Source organism: Pholcus phalangioides, unplaced genomic scaffold, assembly GCF_987345545.1.
Source record: "Pholcus phalangioides strain wild (caught in Gottingen) unplaced genomic scaffold, Ppha-v1.0 ptg000009l_1, whole genome shotgun sequence".
NCBI lineage: Eukaryota > Metazoa > Arthropoda > Arachnida > Araneae > Pholcidae > Pholcus > Pholcus phalangioides.
The window spans coordinates 18,902,488-18,926,979 of NW_028301602.1; the positions used below are offsets into that span (position 1 = coordinate 18,902,488).

Genomic DNA, 24,492 nt, shown 5'->3' on the forward strand with positions numbered 1-24,492 from the left:
TTTTGTTGTTGTTGAAAATTTCGTTTTACCTGATTTTTGAATGATATTGCGTCAATCGATCGAAATGTTTTGTCGGGCCACCAAAATAGTGACGGCGGGCCACGGGTTGAAGACCCCTAATCTAGATGCTGAAACTAAGAGAAAAAAACTTAATACTCTTACGGAAGATCTTAAACACGAAGAAAAAAAAAATGGTACTTTTTTTTTTGCAATAAATATAACCCAAGATATCGCCATCGTTCGGTTAAAAGTTGTGCGTACTGTACATGCATTAAAAAAACTCATCAGAGTTTCGCAAGATCATATAAGCTATGAATGCAACTATTGGGGTTTGATTATCCACTGTGTGAGAAAGTAATCTTGTCCTGCATGGAAGCACGTGTGCAAAAAATGCAACGAAGCTAATCATTTTGAGACTGTGTGCATGTCTAAAGCGAGGGGCCAAGTACAAGTAAGGAGATAGTCAAAACCTAAATGGATCCGTCAAATCGGGCAAGACCAAAGCCTCCTAGATGTACAAGCCGTAATGTATCACTCCGCCGAGTTTGTGACGTCACACTCCGGGTCCTTAGCGTGGCTGTTTTGGATGTTATTAACGCAGCACACCACGTGCATTTATCATCATATTTAATTTAAAAATTCTTCAAGTTTTTAATATTTATTTTACTAATATTTCTATTTAACTGTTGTTGCTGCATTTTGCATTAGCCGGAGAAATTTTATTTAAATAATTATGAAAGAGGCCGAGAAGATCGATAATCATCTGACGACGAACTTCTGAAACAAAAGAGTACGTATCTATTTGTACATAATTCAGTCAATATATCTGAAATATTTATTTTTTCTGATTTTATTTTGCGTAATGAATTTGAAAGTAGACATGTTCGCTGCTGTTTCGTGTCGAAATTTTATTTCCTTCTGTATTCAGAGCAGTTTTTTTATCCATTTGTTTAATCAGTCTGGAGCACATTTTTCAGATCTGATAAAAATTTCATTTAATAATGAGTAAATCGAATTTCTCAGGTCTGTAATTCTTTAAAAATGCAAATATTAATGTGCTGAGTGACGTGAAATTTAATGAAGGGATAGGCTACTTTTTAAATTAATAATAAAATATTTTGCAAATTTTTAACTCGCATTTGAAATTATTAAATTTAAATGTGCGCCATCTCCCTGTGTTACCATTCTTGCACACTTCAGAATATTTTATAATTGAATAATTCTGTGGTGTTTGGTCAGAAGATGATAATTCCAAAATCACATTTTTGAGATATAAGTATATTCATTGTCATTTAAAAATAAAAAATAAAGTATAAACACAAATACAAATGAAAATATAATGCATCAGAATGTTCTTTAGCCGTACGCGCGTATTTGTTCATTATCTCACTTCTAATTAGTTATAATTGGTAAGACTTACTTTTACTAAGAGATATCTTCTGACCAAACATCACAGAATTTCGTTGCCTACATGCTGTATATTGTAAATACTACACTTGTAACATTTTACATTTTCTTGTAGGTGTCTCGGTGTTGCTGTGTTTTTAGTTTTACGTCAAACTGCAAGGGGAAGCGAAAGACAGAATGGAAATCTCGTCTTACTGAGGAAATAAATTCAATCCTTGCACCCCTTGATAATCCTCGCTGGATAACCATCGTGTTTGACAACAAAGTTACCAATTAAAAAAGTTACCAGAAGAAATAAATTACGAAACCAATGCTGAGCAAGAAAAGCAGTTCGATGAATGACACTGTCTTGCACGATACGAGTGGTCTTACGAGTGGTTCCTAGGAAAAGACCGAAAGTGTACACTTCATGGTAAACTAAGTGAAACTTTATCCTTTCTGCGTGAAGAGTTGGTACCGACTTTTATTAGAGCTTTTCGTTATTCCCCACAAATGTTAAAAATAATTCCTCACTAGGCGATATGCAGCTGGATTGTTTGAAGTATTTTGTAGAAAGTACAAAGGGACATTTTGTTTAGACGTGTGAAAAAATGTTTTGCATTTTTCAGGAGATATGCGTCTTTTTAATTTTGAAACTTGATATTTAAAAAAAATCGATCCCATTAAATATTTTCAACAGAAATTCTGCAAATAAAATCTTATTTATAAGTGTTCACAATTCACCATTTAAAATTAGAAACTAAATTTGATTTTGTGAAAATTTTATACATGAGTGTAATAGGAATGAGACCTTTCATAAAGTGTAACATTGCAAGAGAGTATGTGTATTCTAGTAATTATACGATCATTATCATCCTCATACATTAATAAATTTGAACATTTAAAAAATTTTATGATCGTGTTTAAAGCAGCAATCAGTTTCCCTCTGAATTAGATCGACAATATAAATGTAGTTCAGTGAATAAACATATTTTATTAACGTTTTCTTAACTTTTGTACATTGACTGCGTATTCTTTGTACAGGTTGCTGCGCTAACCTCTCGATGGGGGACTCCCTGCGGTAGCAATGTTTTCTGCGGTCACGTTACCGTTTCTGTTGTACCTCTGTGTCAGGAAATTTCTGACAAAGACGAACCGGGTATCGAACTCGTGACACCTCCAAACATTCTCTGGCACTTTAGGCGATCTTATCGACCTAGACTACCGCGCCCCACCATACTAGATAGTAATTGTAATAAAAAAATGAAATTCATCATGAATTTTTCCTTTCAATTTGTTTTTAAAAAAGAACATGATGATTGCAAGTTCTAAATGCCTGAAAAAATCGAAGCGTGTACGCGGTACGACCCGGGTTGTGACGTCATGTAGATATGTTTCAGGCTTGTTGTATCTAGGAAACTTTGGCAAGCCCCGAACGAGACTTATCCTGTTATCCTGAACTGAAATAAAAGTATGTAGAATCAGAGGCCCCGTAGCCACAAATTTTGTTCGGGGGGGACCATTTTAATTTCGTGCGGGGGGGGGGACCAAAGTGATAGAACAACAGATTTGGAATTCCCCCCCCCCTTTCAGTCATTTTCTCACATTTCGATACGGCATTGTGTTGACTTTGTATCTTCGGTAAATGCGCATTCTGCAAAGTGTGTTCTCCATGTAAACGGGCGAAGAGTGGCGTTCCTGTTAGATACGGGGGCGTCCATCAACCTATTAACTTGGTCAAAAGTAGCTCGGAATACAAATATGTTGGAATCTCGTCGCAAACTGAAAATGTGGAGTAATTCGAAACTTATTGCAAGCGATTCATGCAAAGCTGAGGTACATAACCCTAAGACTGGGTTGCGACAGACAGTGGACTTTCTGATAGTCGACCAGCAATTATCACCACTTTTTGGGTTTCCCACGTGTGAAGCCATGAATTTGATATCTGTGCAACATCATCAAAAGTTGCCCATGTCACATTAGAGGCCGAACTGGAAAGCATTTTTGCGAAGGAGTCGGCAAATTTCCAGAGCAAGTCAAGCTCAAAGTGAATCCAAAAGTTGTCCCCGTGGTCTTTCCTCCCAGAAAGCCACCAATCGCTCTCAAAGAAAAACTCATGCGAAAGCTGCATCGCCTCATGGAGCAAGGAATCATCAAGCGAGGTGGTGGAGCCAACCAGCTGGGTGAATCAGTTCGTGAAAGTGCCTAAGAGAGATGGATTACTGAGACTTTGCACTGACCCTCTCCACCTGAACAAGGCACTTCAAAGAGAACATTACACCTTTCCAACCATAGATGACGTGTTGCATGAACTGGCGGGGTCCAACACATTCACAAAAGTTAATTCGCAATGGGGTTTTCTGCATGTAGGGTTATTGACGAAGAGTCATCACTCTTTACAACATTTCAGACTCCATTGGGACGCTTGGTGGATCCAGAAATCTTTCAGAGACGTATACACGAACTTCTGATGGACTTGGAAGATGTCATAGCAGTAGCTGATGATATTATCGTACATGGCAGAGGAGAAGCAGAACATGACCGAAGATTTTGATCTTTTCTATGCAGATGCATAGAAAAAGGAATTAATATAAACGAGAACAAGTTAGAGTACAAAGCCCCAGCTAACATTTTTAGGACACCGGTTCTCGGAAAATAGCATTACTCTATATCCGAGCAACGTAGCAGCTACAGGAAACTTTCCAGACCCAACCTCAATCATCGAGCTAAGGATATTTCTGGGCACGGTGAATTTTTATAGGAAGGTACATATCTAACCTCGCTGATATTGATGAACCACTGCACAACCTTTTGAAGTCCGATACTATGTCAACTGGATCCTTCACAAAAAAGAAGCCTTTAATGCGATTAAGCCAAGACTGGTGGTTGATCATACGACGCTGACAACCTTTGATGAAAACTTACATGTCACACTAGAATGTGATGGAAGTGATTCACTTCATGAAGTCCTCCACAAAATTTCACAATTTTCTGATGACTGGTTTCGCCTGTACCTGTAGACTACAACATCTTTATATACAATAAAGTAAATACTCTACAATATCTACATATCTTTAAAAAATAGGGTCTTTCAATTATGGACGCCCTGTATATACACAGACATACTTTCATAAAACCTCTCTTAAAGGTCACCCCGGCAAATGAATGTATTTCGAACCCTTTCTTAATGGTCACTCTCAGATACGGTCACCATTTACCAATACCATAAGTGGTGGATGCAGGTATCAAGGTAGTAGCGATACATACCCCCTTTATTTAGCTCCGCCGTGGAGTATAACTGCTGTACGGACACCACTCGTTACAATTTTGGTTCAAACTATTCTCACTAGATGGCAGCCCAAAACCAATTATTTCATCCAGTTTTTTGATACTTTTCAGTGAAGTTTTTGCTTGAAATTTTGTTAATCTTTCGCACATCTGATGTTTGATCGCTGGTTGTGCTCAGGGCCGCAACTAGAGGGGAGCAGGTGGGTCTCGTGCCCCGGGCGCTGGACCACAGGGGCTGCAAATTTTATTCTCAAACCTAATCTTCAACATTATAAGGGGGTGCCAAAATGCGCAGTTGCCCCGGGTGACCAAGCATCTAGTTGCGGCCCTGGTTGTGCTCGTATATTTTACATGATTTCACACTGTTTAATATGGTTTTACTAGTGTAAATCGTCGCTTTCTATCACTAGGAGAAAAAGATTCTGAGGAGAGAAAAAAATGCGGTTATCTAATTCAGCGAGAGAGAGAGAGATAAACGCAAATGGGAGTTCGTGTTCTTGCAAATGGAGTGAAACATTTACATTTCAAGATTTAAGTCGCACTGGGAAGACAAAGGAATTTTAAGTTAGATTCATAAAGAGTCATACACAAATTATTCACATTAACGTTGCGTTGAAAGAGCATAATTATTTTTGTACTGCATAGATGTATGGATAATGTCAAAAATGATTTGATTAGTGTGATTTTTGATTTTTATCTTAAATAGTGGATTACCGGTATCCCCCCCCCCAGTGCCTATTTCGACTTCAATGGGCCCCTGGGCGAAACAGGTGGAATTAATGGAACCCCGCCCCCTTCTGCAATGACGGACAATGGTATATTTGGTTGGTCATGAGATCCATGTCCCACTTGTCAATGTGAAAATCAGGGGGGTCCTGCTCTTACCATAACACAATTCAAAACGATTTTTGCACCCCCCCCCCGGAATTTTTTTGTGACGAGCCACCATTGTTTCGTAGATAGGGATTAGACATAAAATTTTCACAAAATAAGAAAATTTATTTATTCGAAATAAAAATGAAGAGGCGAAAAAAATGATTACTTGCAAAATATTGGTTAAAAGAGTCCAACACGTTTAAGATTTAAACGAATAAAAGACACGAACAGACATTTTTGTAGAACATTTCATTCGAAATTTCAAAATTTATTCAGTGTTGGCCGAGATCAGTGTTGTCTCGTATCCATTTCGTGTATTTCGAAACTTTCGTATAAACTCCCGGGAAACCCGGTACTTTACATTTATAACCAAACGAGACTATACCAAGCTCAATATAATTGGAATCGCTCATTTGCATGACTATTGGACCTCCAGAGTCACCCTGAAATAACGTTGAATATCAGAGAAAATGAGTCACAATAAATCTGAAATGTGAAGTAAATTTTTTTTTTTCAACTCGTCAGTAATTTCGACTTGATAAAAACTTTCGATGACAAATTTATATGAATTTGGTAGATTCGGAATTACGGGACAGGTCACAATGAGTTTTGATCAGATTTCTGACCAGACGGATGTCAGAAGCGTCTTAGCTCTGTACTATTTCGGACGTGAATCTTTCCTAGGAAGTGTCTGAGGTCCCATTCTATCATCGGGAATCGAATTTATTCCACCGAATGAATGAACGCCAGGACTCTGCGACCGGTCTTATCCGGTTACCGAGATCTCTCCGTTTTTTTTCCAAAATGACGCGTATTTTTCCCGAAGAAGTGTGTCAGGTTCCATACTCTTCCTTGTGAATGACACGAATTTCTGCGAGTAAGTGTCTCAGGACAGGACACATAATTTTTTGCCGGAATGAGACACGAATTCCTCAAAGGATTGTCTTAGATATGTACCGTAATTGTTTCGAAAAGGAGATGAATCACGAATAAAAAAAAAAAATGTGATCTCAAATAAGGCCTACCTTGCATGAATCCTTACCGCCTTCAAGTAGACCAGCACAGATGAATTGATCGGTGATTCCCCGCGGGAAACGTGTGGTTTGCCAGGGAAAAAGCCCTATTACAGTTGTCCAATGGCACAATCGGAAGCTCGACCTCCTGTAGGACGTCGCTAGGTTCCGTAACGTCTGAAATAAAATAATTGAGAATGGTAAAAATCTCGAGAGAGAAAGAGAAATACATCTTGTGGCTAATCGCAGAGAACCTTACCGAAATCTAGGTAACCCCATCCAGTGACAGTGACTTTCCGTAACAAGCTGCCCAGTTTATCTTTTAGAGATGGTGAAGGCAAGCATACGGGGTGTACCATTGAACTAAGTACAACTGGCTTGTCCAGCGTCAGCAGGGCAATGTCATTGTAAACCAAATCGGGGACGTAGTCAGGATGTACGAGGATCTTCTGCACAAAGTACCAATCTCCGTCACCGAGCTCGATGTTGTGGGCGCCGACGAGCAGTTTGACCTCTGACGGATTACTTGAGAAAAATACATATGACCGCGATGTCTGTTAACAATGTTAATAAACATCTTCACATGAGTTACATATGCTTATGTACTTAAATAAGAGAGTCAGGGACGCCGTAAGTCAAAAATGATTGGTGTTCGAAGTGTGCTTGATTTGCAAAATAATAAAAAATTTCTTCGGATAGAATAAAATAATTCACCCATCGACCATATGTCCCGCTTTCAAGTAGAATGCCCCGTAATGCTCCGGGCATATGTGCTGGACTGGTTGGGATCTGAATTCACTCTTTGACCACTGAATCACCATTTCAAGAGTCTGCCAGAGTATAATATATTTTGGGCAATTGATGTCCAATTTTTTGAAAGTTCGAAAATGTTATTTAAGTAAACAGTCATCAAAATTAAAAAATTGTGCGATTTTGGTCATGAATTAATTGTAAGAGTGGTCAAAAATTGGTAAACTTTTAGGTCTTTCTTTAACTCCGAAATTATTTCAAACGGCAAATATTGCAACAAAAAATTAAATAACTTCATTACTTGAAAATTTTTATCATATAATGCAATTTACGAACGTGAATTAGAACGTTAACCGTAGCAAACTTCAGCTTGGCTTAAAATAATTTAGCCAAGCCAGCATGTCACGTTACATAAAAAAAAAGCATGCGCGGGTCCTAAACGCTGTGTGTGTTTCACGCGAAATAGCGCGGGTGCTTATAGATCATCGCACCCGCATACCCGCAGTCAGTTCCCGGCCTTAAACTCATGGAACGTGTGGGAACATGGGTTTAACAACAATTGGAGTAAAAAGATTCGTAGAAGACTGGCCTGGAGCGAAGGGTCTGCCCAATCTTTCTTTTAGATTGTTTAGTTAGTCGAGAAGTCTTGCGGCGACATTTGTGGGTTTCTCAAATATAAAAGCAAAGGTATAAAAGCAAGATCCGTACCCAGTCGGATCCTTTATATTTTTCGTATCTATATTCTTCTCGGAAAAAGATGGCGATACAAGCAAAAAATTCACTGCTTGCTATCTACATGGGGCAGCACACAAAGATGAAAATTGGAAATTCATCGCACAAAATCTCAAAAGGCCGAGATCCAGTGACACAGACTAGATGAAAGCGGTGTCTTCGGGAGCATTCGAACTGAGATCCAAGTTTACTCGGGCAGTCACCCAAGGAACACAATACGTATTCAAAGCGACGTCCGCTGCGACGAGTATCACTTATTCAAGGAAACGTTCCAGGACTGGTGTAGACTGTGTCAAAACAGGACGCAAGGGCAAACACAAACTTGAAGAATCAATACTTTAGTTTATCCACAAACTTGTCTCATCCAAGCAAAGATGCTGTTTCCCGCAAACAACAGTCACCGCGGAAATGTTCTGCTCTGAAATAAACGACAGAATCTGCCAAAAAATAAGAAAACTGGCCACTATCCCAATAGAATTGAGGGAGGCATCCAGAAAACCAAGTACATACCAGGCTTCAACGGAGAAAACAGGAGTCAAGGACGGTAAAAAATCCGGCAAAAATGAAGCCAGTCCTAATATCACTGCGTACACAACTATCGATGAAACCGTGGCTGATGATTTAGAATTCTCGGACTGCACACATGTTCCGCAGGCCTCGGTACCGGAAAAAAAAGGAACCGAACGAAAAACTGGAAAACGGCGAGAACGTGATAGCAAGCTCAGAAAACGGGAAAAATAACTTCGGCAAGACTCGCTTCTTCTAGCAAAACGACTGCAGCGAACCAATCGCAAACCAACACAACGATACAAGTCACGCCCCCTACCGATGACCGACAGCTCACCTGCACTGGCAGCACCATCGACGTGTTATGCGGTCGAATCCTTCTGCAATGGCCGCTGGTTTCAACTCGTGGACCCCATCCGTGATATGTGCGACCAAGAGATCGAGGTATAGTTGGAAAATCAACGGTATAAAGTAATCACAAAAAAATATCATAAATTTCACATCTGACGCAAATTAAAATCTGTTACATGCATAAAGATATTTTTCAATTGATCATTTTTGTCGCACCACGGTCATTTTTTGCACACGAGGGATAATTAGACCGGGACCTACAATTTATTGCCGATTCCGAACGGCAGGCTTGTTTTTTTTTATACTCATCGAGAGGTTGGTGCGCTAACCCCTCGACGGGGAACACCCTGCGGTAGCAGTTTTTTGCTGCGGTCAAATCGCCGTTTTTTGTTGTACCCCTGTGTCAGGAAAGTTTTCAGACAAGGACGAACCGGGAATCGAACTCGCGACACCTCTAAACATCCTTTGGTACTTTAGGCGAGCATCTTATCGACCGGGCTACCGCGCCCCTGTACTTTTCAAAAGCATAAACAAATAGTTTAGCATTCGCCTTTAATAAAATTAGACAAACGAGACAGAGAGAGAGAGACAGGGAATCGACAGACATCTCTATGATTCGGCCACTACTTTCGCAAGAAAGACATGTTAATCGGAAAACTGGTGATATCTCTTTTATTCTTCCTTCCTCTACCCATCTTTTCTATCATAATTCTTGAAAAATGTGTGTGTGTGGGGGGGGGGGGTTATGCTGAATTTTTGCTTAGCAATGACCCCTTAAAAAATTTAAAAACATCTCTAAATCTATTTTTCTGAACTGATGATACACTGTATTAATATTTTCTTATGTTCTCACTAACTTTTTTGTAAGTACAGCAATAATCTCTTCCCCTTTCCAGCCAATGCTGTCAGACCTTACACACCAGCCAATACGGTGAGGCTATGGCCAAGCCCGTCTTAAGGGCATCATGGGCCCCCCGGACCAAGGGATTTTTCTGAAGCCCTACCTACTACACCAAATACCAACTCTGGCCATATCGCTATATTGCAATTTACTGCCATTAGGGAGATGGGTTGGAAGTGAAGGCGCTGTCTATCGGTGGTCGCCTTGAGTTTCATTAGGGAAAATATCTTATCTATATCCTTCCCTTAGGTTCGGACCCTGACAACAACCTTCACGATGGTAGACGAGCATCTTACCACCATGCCACTCGGGCACTTGAAGCCCTACCTGGAAAACTTTCGAAACATTCAACTACTTCTCGTATTTCTGAGGTCCCGGGAGTGCCTGGGTGGGCCCATGCGTTAAGGCGGCCCGACCATGGCGAAATGATTTGCCATGAACAAGCAGAGCACTTTCCTTGCCCAATTTATATATATATTTAACTTTTATTAAACTAAGACGCTAGGCCAGACATATTGAGTTAAAAATTTCCGAAATAATTTATGAATTTCGAATTATTTCCCGGACTAGACAAAATTTTTCTCTTGCAGACATACATACATGGGTCCCCCAAGGGAGCCCTATTTTTAAACCGGCAAAACAGCCCAAATCGGGTGGAGGCCCCACCACAAATTTTTCTTATACGGAAGTAGCGGGTTGTTCACTTTTGTTAGTATGTTTTCAGGGGCGAAACTAATGCCAAATAAATTAGGATACATATTTGAAAAAAAACTTTAGTCATATTTCGAAAGGCACTTTATATTAGAAATTATCTATTGACTGAATATGAATGGTGTTGCTCAGCAATACCATTCAAGTATTGCTCGCGCAACACGAAGAATATCTTCCGGCGTCCCTGAATAGAGTTATAAAATGTATATACGACATACGTTTGATTAAAGCAATGTGCTGCTGTGAGGACGTAACGTTGACTTATCAAAGATGCACCGCATTCGAACTTCCAGTTGGATTCATTTAATTTGAACATGGCAACCTGTAAGAATCACAGACAGAGGTACTATTAAAGTAATCCTACTCGTACGCAAATATTGGGAGGGGGTTATACTCCTACTCTCCGAGTCGAGGTTATGATGTATTTTTGATGTAAAAATGTCCCTTCCGTTCGAAAAAGCGTTGACCCCCCACCCACCGCGAGAGAAGATGTGATAGAACATAGCTAACCAGGACAAATCACCGTTTAATGAATGCTTGTAACTCGTAACTCAAGTCGTGAAGTTCCAGAGGGCGGTACTTACTTGCCGCCGATGTGGTGGTCGAGTGGTCATAGTGATGGACTCGCATCGCGAGGAACCGGGTTCTAACCCCACCGTCGCCGCAGTGAGTGGTGATCGACTGAAGTTGGTTTTCTGCGGTTCCCAATTCCGAGGAGGAAATGCGAGCCGATATCCCGGCAGAGAGCAACAGGCCTACAACACTATAATTATTCATTCATTACATTTCACGTTCTATGAGTTGAGGGAAAAAAAACTTACAGTTTAAAAAAAAAAATTGATTGCTTATGGCAGCACTACAGATAACAAGTATTTCACAGAAACAAATTTCACGGAAGGTTCACTATACATACACACACATTCCAACATGTACCAATTCGTTAGAAGTTCCGCAGAGGAATATGGACGAGGTGCATGGTCTGGTTTAGTAGTAGCGGCACTTGCTTTTCATGAACCGATGAGATGCAACATCCCCCTCCCAACCAGATCATGGCCCGTCGCTCTGGCACAATGAAGATATTTTAGCAGGTGGTCGAAGAAGACTTCGGCCATTGCTTTAAGCTGTGCATATATATGTTGTGAACCTAACGTGAAGTATATTTCTGTGTAATGCTTGTAATGTGTAGTGCTACCACGTGCCCTCAATTTTTGTAACTATGAGTGAAGTGTAGTGATTGAATAATTGTGTCGTTGTAGACCTGTTGCTCTCTGCGACGTCTTTTCAACGGGAAGATCGACTCGCAATCGCGCTTCGAAGATGGGAAACACAGAAAACCAACTTCAGCCGACTACTGTGGTGTGTCATCTTAGGATCAGCATTAGGTTGGATTCACCGTGTCGTTGGATTCACACGGCATAAAAGATTAAAAAAACAAAATACCATAAAAATGTCTGTCTGTTCCTACACGATACGATTCATTGGTCTTTTGTTAAAAAATGTTTGCCGTGTCTGACACGACACGGTGAGTGTCTGTAGATGGGAATCCACTCTTAAGCTCTTTTGTGTTCGTGAATGTGTCAAGTTTTTATATGGATGCTATTCTTAAAATGATGGACGTTTCGACTCTATGAAGATTGAAAGCGTCGCCATCAATTAAAGAGGCGCTGACATGTAGAAAGATTGGGGGGGGGGGGTGGATGGTGGTATTGAAAGTTGCCAGAGTCGTCCCGTGTGTATACGGAAATCAAGAGCGCAAGCAGGGTAAGGGGTTCCATTCTCTTTCGAAAATTTATTCAGGGGATTCAGATAGCCTGAATCCCCCTGGTTTTGGTGCCTATAATGATCAACTGCTGTTTTGTTAGAGGAATCGAAATCAGTAGCGTGTGCAGAGGATTTTCCTCAAGCAAGGGGATAATAGGTATGAACTTTTTCCTCCTAAGGGGGGGGGGGTCGTATCTTAACTACACTGGTGTAAGAAATTAAGAGAATTTGCAGACTTGGTCGATTATCTCTAGAACTACTGTACCGATTTTAATGAAATTTGATATGTACATACATTGATACAATACAAAACAAATAACCCTTCAATAATTGTTATACACACGCACGATCGTGCGTAACACTCGTTGGAGTCGGAAGGTATGAAACAGCGGTTGCAGAATAAACAAAAAAATGGGTTAATAGATGGGTTAATAGTGGGTATGGTCCCCTCTTACAGATATACAGGTCTCGCAGCGTGATTTCATACTTGAAATAATTTCCTGTGGCAATTGGTCCCACTCGTTCAGCAACGCTGTTTTCATTCCCTGGATGGTTCCCAGAGGGGGTGGGGTTGCGAGTTGCAATTGCCCTGCCCAGAGCATCCCAAACATGCTCTATAGGGTTAAGGTCTGGAGATCTGGCTGGCCAATCTATCCGGTGAATATCCTCACTCTCTAGAAAATCGTCGAGCAGAAGAGCTCTATGTGGCCTCGCGTTATCGTCCATTAAAATAAACTCAGGGCCAACTGCACCCCTGAAAAGGCGACCATAGGGCTCCAAGACCTCATCCCTATACATCATACCAGTCACAGTGCCTCTTTCAAAGACATGGAGAGGTGTGCGGCCATCCAACATGATGCCTGCCCAGACCATTAAACCTCCTCCGCCATAATGGTCGATTTCGCGGACATCGGAGGGTAGGTACCGGGTCCCTGGTTCTCTCCATATGAACGTACGGCGAGAATCGGTGCTTAGGCTGAACCGGGACTCATCAGTGAAGAGAACGGTCGCCCATTGATCCATACTCCAATCTCTATGCTCTCTGCACCATGATAAACGTATTCTCCTCTCCGTAGAGATGAGCGGGACGCAAACAGCAGGTCTTCTTGCAAACAACCCTCTCTCATGAAGTCTTTTGGAAACAGTCGCCCTTGATACACGGGTTCCTGTGGCTGCATACAAGTCACGAGAGAGCTGAGAAGCTGTAGCACTCCTGTTACGCCTCGCTATAATCGACAAATGGCGATCTCCTCTGGCCGTCGTGGCTCTTGGACGACCTTGCCCAGGCTTTCTCACGATGGATCCTGGAACTGTTTCCATAAGTTACACACGACGCTGGGCGTTAAATTGAACTCTCTACAAATCTGGACTTGAGATTGGCCTGCTTCTAGCCTCCCCACAATTCGCCACCTCATTACATCATCTAAACGTTGGTGGTTACTCATTTTTACTGTTACAATTTGAAATTAACCGATTGCTGCAAAATAACACCAAGAAATTCGCCGAGGTGTGCTAGCGAACGAAATGCGTCTGAACTTGCGCGCGCTTATAAAGCCTGCTTCTCTACTGGCTCCGCCTACACACACGTGTACGCTTACGTATTTGACGTACAAGATTTGCATTTTTGTCTAGAAGCAGTGGTTTTACATTCAGTTCAGTTCTTTTCATGAAATTCGATAAAATATGCAAATTCTCTTAATTTACATATTTCACCAGTGTATTAACGAGCTTTTTCTTACGAACTATTTCTTAACTATGTAATCAGATTACAAGAAAGCATTGGATGTCATATCTCACCATCCATGGCCACGAGTGTTTCAACGCAGTAATTCCTCCCCCTATAGTAAGTACAGGGCGAATTTCCTCTTTTCGCCCTAAATTCAAAAATACAAATAAAGGAATCAAAAATACAAATAATTAATTCAATTATTACATAAAATTAAACCCAAAATTCTTCTTCGAAAAATTTCACCTGAGGCTCTTTCAAACAATCCTTTTACTAGTCGACTCCAACTGCTCCTATGACGACCCGGGAAACGATTCCCGCAACCTGCAGAACATGGATCATGATTCATCGGTTGAATAAAAATCGAAAAATATTTCAAAAGATAATCGTTAACGTTTTCTGTGGTTGAAAACCGGTTGAGAAAAATTGCACGAAACCGTACCTGGGAAAACTATATCGACTTCCGCGTCTTCTATTCCGTAATTGAACATCTCCGACGGTTTAGCTGTTGTGGTCGTTTTCGGTTCGTAAATCACAAAATAAAGTAAAATATTACTAACAAAAAAGTAAAACATTAACGAAATCTGCGCATACCTATGACAGTAAATAATGATATCTAGATATATTTTCTTGTAATCTAATTACATACATACATAATCTAGAGTTTAGTTACATAATCTATCTAAAAAGATTAATTTTTTACATTCCATCCGAGGAAAATTCGATTAAGAGCTTTTGAGAAAAACAAATTTGATTTCAAAAAAAGTTAATAATTGAATGAACTTAAAAAAATTTAATCTAAAAATTTTGTAGGATTTTCTATAATTGTTATTCCCAGTCATTGACATATGAATAGAATGAAGAAATCAAAATATAAACCTGATATTTTCTGTGCATAAAAATTTCGAAAACCTATGAGGCAAGAGGTTGAAGTGCCACATTAATCAATTCGTAACATACGAACTGATTTTTGTGAAAAAAAAATATTTTTTAATGTTTAGGACCTAATAACAATCGAAATGAGTTACTAAAAAAAAATGTATATGATAAAAATTTCGTTTTTCATAATGTGGAGGATAAAGGGTTTTTCTATCGTTTATCCAGCGATGAAGTGTAACTTCGTTTATACGACGCTCAAGAATCCGAGTTAAAACGTCGTATAAAGTCGAATAATTGAGAAAAAAAAAGAAGACATATTTCCACCACAGACATGCAAAATATTAAAAATTTTCAATGTATTTGATTGCATCTCCGATTCTGTTATTAAAAAAATATCATTTCAATCATACTTTCAGGGAGAAAATTAAATCTCATCTCAAATCACTTAAAAAAGTGAAATTTAGCAGAAACGTACCTTTTTATATGTATATATATATATAGGACAATACCCCAGGGTAAAAAGTTGCATCAAAATCTTCTCGACTTGGGAAAATTTCCTATCTTGGACTCTCATTTTTTGGCAGCAGATGATTTGTAACCAGCAGCTAGGTTTTTGATTTTGTTTCTCTGCTTTATAATCATTTTCAAAGTTCTCACAAGGATATTCAACTTCTTTGCAAGATCGAACTCAGTCATAAATTTATTATTCTTGCCGAATTATTTCAAAATTTTGGGTTTTTTTAGAAAAAGCACTTTCTGTCTTTTCAACGCAAGGGGCGTTCAAGTATTACGTTATCATCGATGGGGGGGGGGGGGAGGAGGGGGTTTCCGATTTGCTGACTTTTATGACAAGGAAGGAGGGGGGATTTGGATAATGCTTACGTCGTCAACCACCCTTCATGAAAATATGAGTTAGGATTCAGAGGGGCAGAGCTGATGACGAAATTTTGCTGACAAGGGGGGGGGGGTCAAAAATGACTAAAAATTTGCTTACGTAATACTTGAACGGCCCCTAACGAATGGCGGATGTGACGCAGCCAGCAAGAAAGCACCACAAGGAAAGAAAGTTCTACTGGAAATCATCGAAAGAAAACTTATTGTTTGTGTGTATATCATCAGGGCCGTCTTAAGAGCATCATGGGCCACCAGGCCAATTGGTTTTTCCGGGGCCCTTCCTGGAAAACTCGATAATTTTAGTTGGTTCTAATTTTTATGAGGACCACGGATCGAGTCCCTCTATGTGCATGATACCACTTTTATAACTACGGGGATTCAAGAAGATTCCAAACACATCACGGGGTCTTTTGGATGATTCCTGATATCCCAGCTATCTTCCCAGTCGCTCTAGGCCGTTAGTGGCCTGTCTGGTAGAGGAGTCGTCATTTGTAACTTGTTGGCCAGACGAATCTTCTAGTAAATCTCGGAATTCCAAAAAACGGTTTTATGTGAATTCCAACTGGCTAATGAGACGGATCACTTAAGGTATTGCAGTTCTCTTCAGCACTAGTCAAGACGAAAGAAGCATATTACATGAAGTTCTTTGTGTTCAAGTACACGCACTCAAACTCCAATTGAGTATCGCGCGTAAGTCCGATACTGAAATTTCTGCAGCAAACCTATTCACCAACAACTTTACAAGTACTAACAGCTGGCACTACACGTATCAGCGACGATACAGCCTGGCCAACTCTGATGTATGGCGTCGACTATTCGGCGCTGTTTCGGCCACTCATGACCACTCTGCTCATCCCATGCGATTTAATCGAGCTGGTCCTATGGGACGATTAGCCTGCCGCTCTGACGTCCCCCCACCACTTTGATGAATCTGAGACAACACTTGGCTGCAAGACTTTGAGGGGTTAATTTCGTTGAATTGGTTTTATCGATGGATTCACAGAGGGGCGGAGAGTGCTTGAGATAAAGCAAAAATATTCGACTTGAATAATTTGAGTGAGACTTTCTAATTTGCTGAAATACTCCTCAATGTTTTATTTATTTTTTTATTTTGCGTACTGAAATAATATTGTATACCCCCTACTTAAAAATTGGCTCCGCCAAATTAAATAAAGATTCTGATTCTGATTCGTTCCTCAAATTTTTGAAAATTATTTTCGATGAGATTTGATAAACTACTAAACTTCTGACCAACAGTTGAAAAATTAGCACTCCCACTCGCAGTTCTCGAATGTCTAACATGTGAATAATAATTCCGAGCTGCTGATTACGACGACTGTGAATGCGTTAAATACATCTAGTACTGTTTGATTACACCGCCTTGTTTGTGGACGGTTAAATTAGACTTCAGGAAAATTCAGAAACGAAATACAGTTATGGGCCCTATTAAAACAAAAATGCAATGAACTGGGGCACCACTTCCGATAAGAGAAAATAACAAAATCTCCTCGGACAACGCCAATAAATATGAAAAACCCTATGTCACTTACAGAGCTCTTAGGTATATGTCAAGCCCCACGGATCAAAATGCAGCAAAAACACTCCAGAAACATTAGGAGAAAAATAATCTGAAAGGGCATATGGCCGTCAAAACCACTGACACCCACTTTTTTGAGGATTTCCACGTTTGTGTACTCTCAGAAACAGGAAATAAAAAATCACTCTAAATGGCCATCAGCCTATCTATTTCCGTGTACGTCAGCAATCAACCTACTCGCTGTGCGGTCGATCCCCGTTGCCGGCACAGTGGTGGTCGTCTGAAGTTTGTTTTCTGGGGTTTTCCAGCCTCAGGGCACGAATATGAGCCGGACTCTCATTTCAAAAAGTCTCCCCGCAGAGAGCAGGAAGGCCTAGAACACGATACTGACAAAACTTGAATATTCAAGCATTTGCATCTTCACTTCGGGAAATGGAAGCCAGATGGCAGCATGAACACGAAACAAGCCCAACTCGACAAAATAAATACGTTAGGGCCAAGCATACAGTCAGAACACACATTTCGGCATGTCCCAATTCGTTAGAAATTCCGTACAGGAATGTGTACGAAGTGCATGTTCGGTTAAGTGGCAGTAGTGGGAGCAATAAACCTAAAATTTATGGCTTTCGCTGTGACATTATGTAAGAAATACTGCTTCAGCAACGCGTTTTCACTGCGTAAAAAATTTCGCGCATTTGATGGCCGATAAATGACGATTTTTCAAACGATTCGGAGTTCGAGTCGAAGTGAAAACGTCGAATAATTGAGCTTTTGCGTCGAATAAATAGATTATTTTGACATTAAAAATGTATAGGAGCCAATTTGCGAATGAAGCCAAACGTCGCTTTATACGACGTTTATTTCACGTTTATACGACGCGTCGTATAAACGTGAAACATGTATAACTGAGTGACATATAAACGAGGTTCTTCTGCAATATTTTTTCCACATGTAAAATATTGTGTGCGTGTGGGTTTGATTTGGGTATCTATTATTTTCAGTTACATGCCCGACCGGACATATCAATTTTGGGGGATTTGTTCAGCCCTGGTCCTTAGAATAACTTTTATTGGCAAAAAGTGTGAGCATAATCTATGCTATTGCTACAAAGGTTCGTGGAAGGTGAAGAACCCCTACGTCAGAGAATTTCAAAGTCACAAAGAAGCTGCATTGTTTCACGTTGATAACTTAACGTATATCATGAAAATAAAAATATACTCTTATGTATATTTATTTCAGATACAAAGATCGAAAATCATCTTCGAATCGTGATGACGTTAAACTTATACAAAGACAAAAGTAATATCTCCAAGAATTGCAGCCTTTTTTTGCATCACCAGTAGGTGAAATAGTTAAAAACAACGAACCTCCAGGAAGTGCAGCCTTTAATGGACCAAGTTTTGTGTCCTTAATGACCGGCGATTGACCTGGGAGGCCTTCGCCCATTGGTTTATTGTGCACATGCGTCGGAGATTCACATTCTGAAAATAAAAGAACTCAATTAATGTTTAATTAATAATTAATTAATAATTACTAGGATACGAGACCAAATCAATATACTGGGAAACAAAGTTTCAAAAATATTCTATTTCCGAGATGAAAATGGTAGTTTCTTAATTAATTTATACAAATACAAATACAAATACAACGCCACAACAGGCAAAATGCCCAACGAGGTGGCTGATAAAAAGATGCCCATAAAAATATGGATGTCATATGTTTCAAAAATACAGCAACCCCATTAAAAATGCAATTAACACAAATTATAAACAATATATACACATGATAAAATATTATACAATGCCCATAAAGAATACTTATGGTTGTCTTATTCTAAGAATGGATAGCTTCTCGATTTACCCCAACATGTTTATCGTATTTCTTTTTAAACGTGTCAATTGTGTTACAATTTACTACCTCCGGGGGTAAGCTATTCCATTTATTAACAACCCTATTAGAGAAAAATTCCCTGCGACACCATAACCTTGCATTGTCCCTCACCAATCGATACTGGTGTCCCCTTGTAAAAGCAGTTGATTGGCGGTGTACTAAAAGTTCATGGTCCATCCTATCCATCCCATTGAAAATTTTGAACACTTCGATCATATCTTCTCGACACCTGCGTTCATCCAATGTAAACATATTCAAAAAATGAAGTCTCTCTTCATAACTCAAGCCCTGTGTGCCAATAAGGACACGCGTAGCTCTTCTCTGCACCCCTTCAATCAAGTCTATGTCCCTCTGTAGGTATGGTCTCCAAAACCTTACAGCATACTCCAGTCCAGGACGAACTAAGCCTCGAAAAAGCGGAAGAATGACTTTAGGAGAACGCGAAGAGACCTTTCTGAAAATGAGACCAAGCATTCTATTCGATTTTTTGACAACCGCTGAACAATGTTCAGAAAACTTAAGTCGCTCGTCAATGAGAATTCCCAAATCGGTGACTCTAGTTGCATCCGGGATAGTGACACCATTCAACTCGTAAGATAACCATGGGTTGTTCGAACCAAAATGAGCGACCATGCACTTATCTACGCTAAACGTCATGCCCCATTCATTTGCCCATGCTGCAATCTTGTTTAAGTTGGTCTGGAGCAACTCCCTATCGCTTTCCTTCCCGATTACCCCCATTAGCTTCACATCATCTGCGAATTTGCTAGTAATTCCATCGATACCCTGATCGAGTTTGTCGATAAAAAGTGAAAAAAGTATGGGGCCAAGGACACTTCCCTGAGGAACTCCACTTGTGACGTCTGTCCAACCAGAGAATTCCCCGTTCACCATAACTCGTTGCGACCTATCTCTTAACCACGATTCTATCCAATTCAGCAAGTTGCCCCCTATTCCAATCTCGTGTAAACGCTTCAAGAGTTTGCCATGTTGGACCCGATCGAATGCCTTCTGGAAATCAAGGTAAACAACGTCGACATTTTTGCTCTTACCCAAAGCCTTAGTCACGTAATCATAGAAGCAAAGGAGGTTAGTTACACATGACTTCCCCTTCCTGAACCCATGCTGATTATCCGACAATACATTATTCTCGTCTATCCACTTCACAAACTGCCTTTTGATGATAATTTCCAAAATTTTCGAGAGGGAGCTCGTCAAACTCACTGGACGATAATTAGACACCACCTCTCTACTACCCTTCTTAAATATCGGAACAACGTTAGCCAGTTTCCAATCTCTCGGGACGATACCCTCAGCAACACTACTCCTGAATATCTGTGCGACTGGCCCCAACAATTCATTAGCACCTTCCCTGAGAACCCTGGGATAGATATCATCTGGTCCTGGAGCTTTGCTTGCACATACATTTCTTAGAAGATTTAGGACCTCCACGTCTTCTACTTGAATATCGTTGAGGGTTTTATTACCCCATGCAACACCCGTATATCGAATATCATTATCTCCATTAAAAACCGACGCGAAAAAGTCATTGAAAGCACTACACATGCCTACATTGCTCTCTACCTTAGAGCCTCCTATCGAGAGGGGGCCAACTGTCCCCTTACATCCATTATTGACGTATCGAAAAAATGATTTTGGGTCAGAGCCAATGTTATCTGCCAACCTAGATTCAACTTGCTTTTTACTATCCCTTATCGCTTTCTTCAACAGTCTTCTTTTATCAGTAAACAATGATAGGTCACCACGTCCACTTTTATACTCTCTGAATGCTCTTTTCTTTTCAAGATAAAGGTTCCGCACGCTATCCGTGAACCATAGAGGGTGTGATGTACAAACACGCTTTTTTCGAACAAAGGGTATGACGTCGTGCAAAACAGAGGACAGCTTCGTACTAAATTCTTCCCATTGACTTACCACCCCTACTGATTCCAACCGGTCTTTGAAAACTTCCGCTAACCTTCTTCGCAAAACATCAAAGTTAGTTCTCCGAAAACAAGGAACCAGTCTTTTGTTATCAACCTTACCCGAGGAAAAGTTACAGAGAAATCTGACGATACGATGATCACTGGAAGAAAACTCTTCCCCCACCGAAACATGTTCAACTAGATCCTCAGAACTAGTAAGAACTAAATCCAAAATAGCAGTACCCCTAGTGGCTTCTGATACATGCTGATACAAAAAATTTTCGAGCACCAACTTAAGAAAGTCTCTTTCATACTGATTTCCAGATGAAAGGTTCTCCCAATCAATACCCGGGTAATTGAAATCCCCTAGTATGAGAACCCTCTTTCGCTTACACATGTAGGAAATTTCATCATGCATTTTGGCAATGTAGTTTTGATCCCTATTCGGTGGATTGTAACAAACCCCAACAATAAGCTTATGACGTCTTTTGCTCTCAAGTTCAACCCATATGGTTTCGATATCACTTCTCTGCACGTTACACTCTCTAGCCTTCAAACAGGATTTCACGTATATCAACACTCCACCCCCTTTCCTATCAGATCTATTTCTCAAAAAAGTATCGTATCCTGAGATGTGTAAGAAAGATTCATCCCCATCTCTGTTTTGCCCAAGATTCTGTAATGGCTATAAGATCCAAGCCCTCCACAGCTATCATAGTTTCTAAAAAATCTTTCTTATTACCCAAGCTCCTGGCATTTATTAACACACATCTTAATTTGCCCGGTGATTTAGTGTCAATCGAGAAGCCATCCAAGTCAGAGGTGGGTAATTTTCCGTCAATACTGTTGTGATTATCATTAACTAACCCGCATTCCCGACTACGTGGTCTGGGAGTAAAAAACCTGACCTAAGACTATCGTAAACCTCCCAGACCCCTCTCTTATTTAGATGGATCCCATCCGAACGAAGCCACCTATCGGTAAATGCGGGAAGCTCCAAGAACGTGACCCCAAGTGAGGAGCAAATGTCCTTCAGGCCTCTCAATTGAATGTGTCCATCAATTCAATGTCCTCAATTGAATTGATGGATCCTACTCCTATATCCCCTACTACCCCTTGGCAGCACTGGAATCACTGCCACATCTGAACCCCCCTCCCTAGCGGATAATAGTAAATCCCGGTATTCTGACAGAGACTCACTAATATTCGCTCCTACCTGATTTGTTCCCACCCACAGAATCACCCGCAAGGGCAACTTTCGGCGATGAAAAACGTCTCGAACGTTGCCAATCTTCCCCCCAGGAAGACAACAGCGCTCGAAACCCCGAAAATCCCTACACACTCGGTTCCCAAGTTCCCTAACCATAGAATCGCCGATGATTAAACCCCTATCACTATCCCCCTCTACCTCATCCACGACCACCCATTCGCCCTCTAAAATGTCGTTGTTCGTGGAGATTTCTTCTTCATCAACAGGTGGCTCGACGACCATAGGCTCCGTTATAACCGGGCCCTCTAGCACCCTAACTTTTTCCCGTAAAGCTTCGACCTCGAGTTCCAGCCTTTTTCTAACCAAGCACCCTTTACAATTGAAACTATCAGCTACTATACCCCTAGACCAGGGAAACCTCCCGTCGCAAGCTCTACACAACACTAGTCGAGGTCGAGGCATACTAACACTATTGCTAAAGCTAGATAATAATAATAATACTTAAAAATAGGAAAATGAGAAACGTTAACTGGAAATTAAAATAATGTAAAATACATTACTATGCAAAATATACGTAAGAGATTATACGAAAAGATTACGTAAAGTAGAATGCTCAGCACTAAATCACGAAGAATAAAATAAATATGTATATAAAGAATACAACACCCTCTAAAAAAAGTATTAAGCTACGAAGTACAATTTATACTTATTAGAATTAGCTAACTATCTCATCACACTTACACTACAACAATAGGCCCAAATGGAAGGAAAACAAAGTTATTGAGAGTACCCGGGAAAAAGTATACACTGTTTGCTAACACTAACGTCCAAAAACCTACGAACTTATATCAAAGAAGCGAGCGAACCTGGCGAAAGAACAACGAAAATGAAATGCGAACGAGAAAAATAAATTTAAGTCGATCGAAAATACACAACGAAAATTTAAAAAAAAATGAGAGCAATATAATAAAAAAACCACTTATCTCACAATCCAACGTGCGCTGAAAAAAGAAAATCACCGCAGAATATGACTCAAAAATAAACAACACGCTAAGTAAAACTCACGAGAACGAAGAAAAACACAAAGAAAGACACAAAATGGCGCACTGGCGTGACGGTAATCCCCCGGCAACGGTTTCGGATAAAACTTCTTCTATTGGTCGGTGAGAGGAGCACGTCCGTTCCCAACGACATATGCGATTCAATTTAATGTGCTGAATACGAATCTCACAAAAGAAAAGCTGAAATGGCTACGGTTTTTTGTAATGTGTACGCATTATACAGAAAAAATATATATACTGTAACATGTATATACAGGGTGGGCAAAAAGTACGTAGAAACTTTAAACACTCATAAGAAAAAACAGGAGTATGTGTTCCTGATAACCACCTCCACCACATATGATAACACATTGCTGGCGAGTCACAAATCCAGCAACGCCTGCAATATGTTATCTCCTGTGATGGTGGTCATGTGGAACACATACTGCTGTAATAAACGATTTGGAGGCAATCTGTTTATTATTTGCGTATCTTTTCTTTTGACTTGTGTACATCACCTATCGGCTGTTTTTTGAGTTTTTTTCCTGTCTTAAAAAAACAATTCCCGTGATCTAGCGATGCTAACCCTGCAAACCGTTTTTTATTTCGGTTGTTTTTCTGACCCAGCCTCCTAGGAGGTGAAGAGAGGAAGTTGTATTGCACAACAGCTCTGGTCATGAGCGGTCATCAATGAATCAACCTATCTGAATGCGAATCGACTTTCTGTTTATCATTCTTTTTCTTCAAAACGGAAAAAAAGCTGAACCATAGGGCGGAGATAGACTTGCAAGTCTGGGGGGGGGGGGGGGCACGATAATGATGATGTCAGTTCATCTGTACATATATGCATTTGATCAGTCGACTTCACCTTTGATGTTAGGGGTGGGGGTGCCCCCCCCCCTCCCCGTATCCCCGCCCATGAGAACACAAACATATATTAGAAGTCTCTCTTGCAGATTATTTCACACAAGAAACTGAAAATTTCTTAGAAATGTGCAGAATAAGGGTACATTTATTGTGGGGAGCCCTCATTTACTTGAGGCTCCAAGGCGTCGCCCGGTTGCCCCAGCCTAGTTACGGCCCTGTATGAAAATTTTCTATAATCTTGGCAATGT

General features: G+C 40.3%; 1 protein-coding gene across 4 annotated transcripts in view; it reads right to left on the reverse strand.

Moving 5' to 3' along the window:
* Window positions 1-24,492, reverse strand: part of LOC149082178 (venom protease-like) — a 142,321-nt gene that overhangs the window by 32,900 nt on the left and 84,929 nt on the right. For 2 of the 4 annotated variants that reach the window (XM_089235695.1, XM_089235696.1), the window contains exons 1-2: window positions 8,556-8,690; window positions 6,576-6,740 (exon numbers count right to left, since the gene is read on the reverse strand). Coding sequence is in view for 2 of the 4 variants with exons in the window: in XM_089235697.1 (XP_089091823.1) it covers window positions 6,598-6,740; window positions 6,823-7,088; window positions 10,734-10,837; window positions 14,074-14,150; window positions 14,249-14,326; window positions 14,445-14,507 (731 nt within the window). In the remaining 2 variants the exon portion in view is untranslated. Of the gene's footprint in view, window positions 1-5,956; window positions 5,994-6,575; window positions 6,741-6,822; window positions 7,089-8,555; window positions 8,691-10,733; window positions 10,838-14,073; window positions 14,151-14,248; window positions 14,327-14,444; window positions 14,508-24,492 lie in introns of those variants that run through there. The other 2 variants (XM_089235698.1, XM_089235697.1) reach the window with 2 other exon arrangements.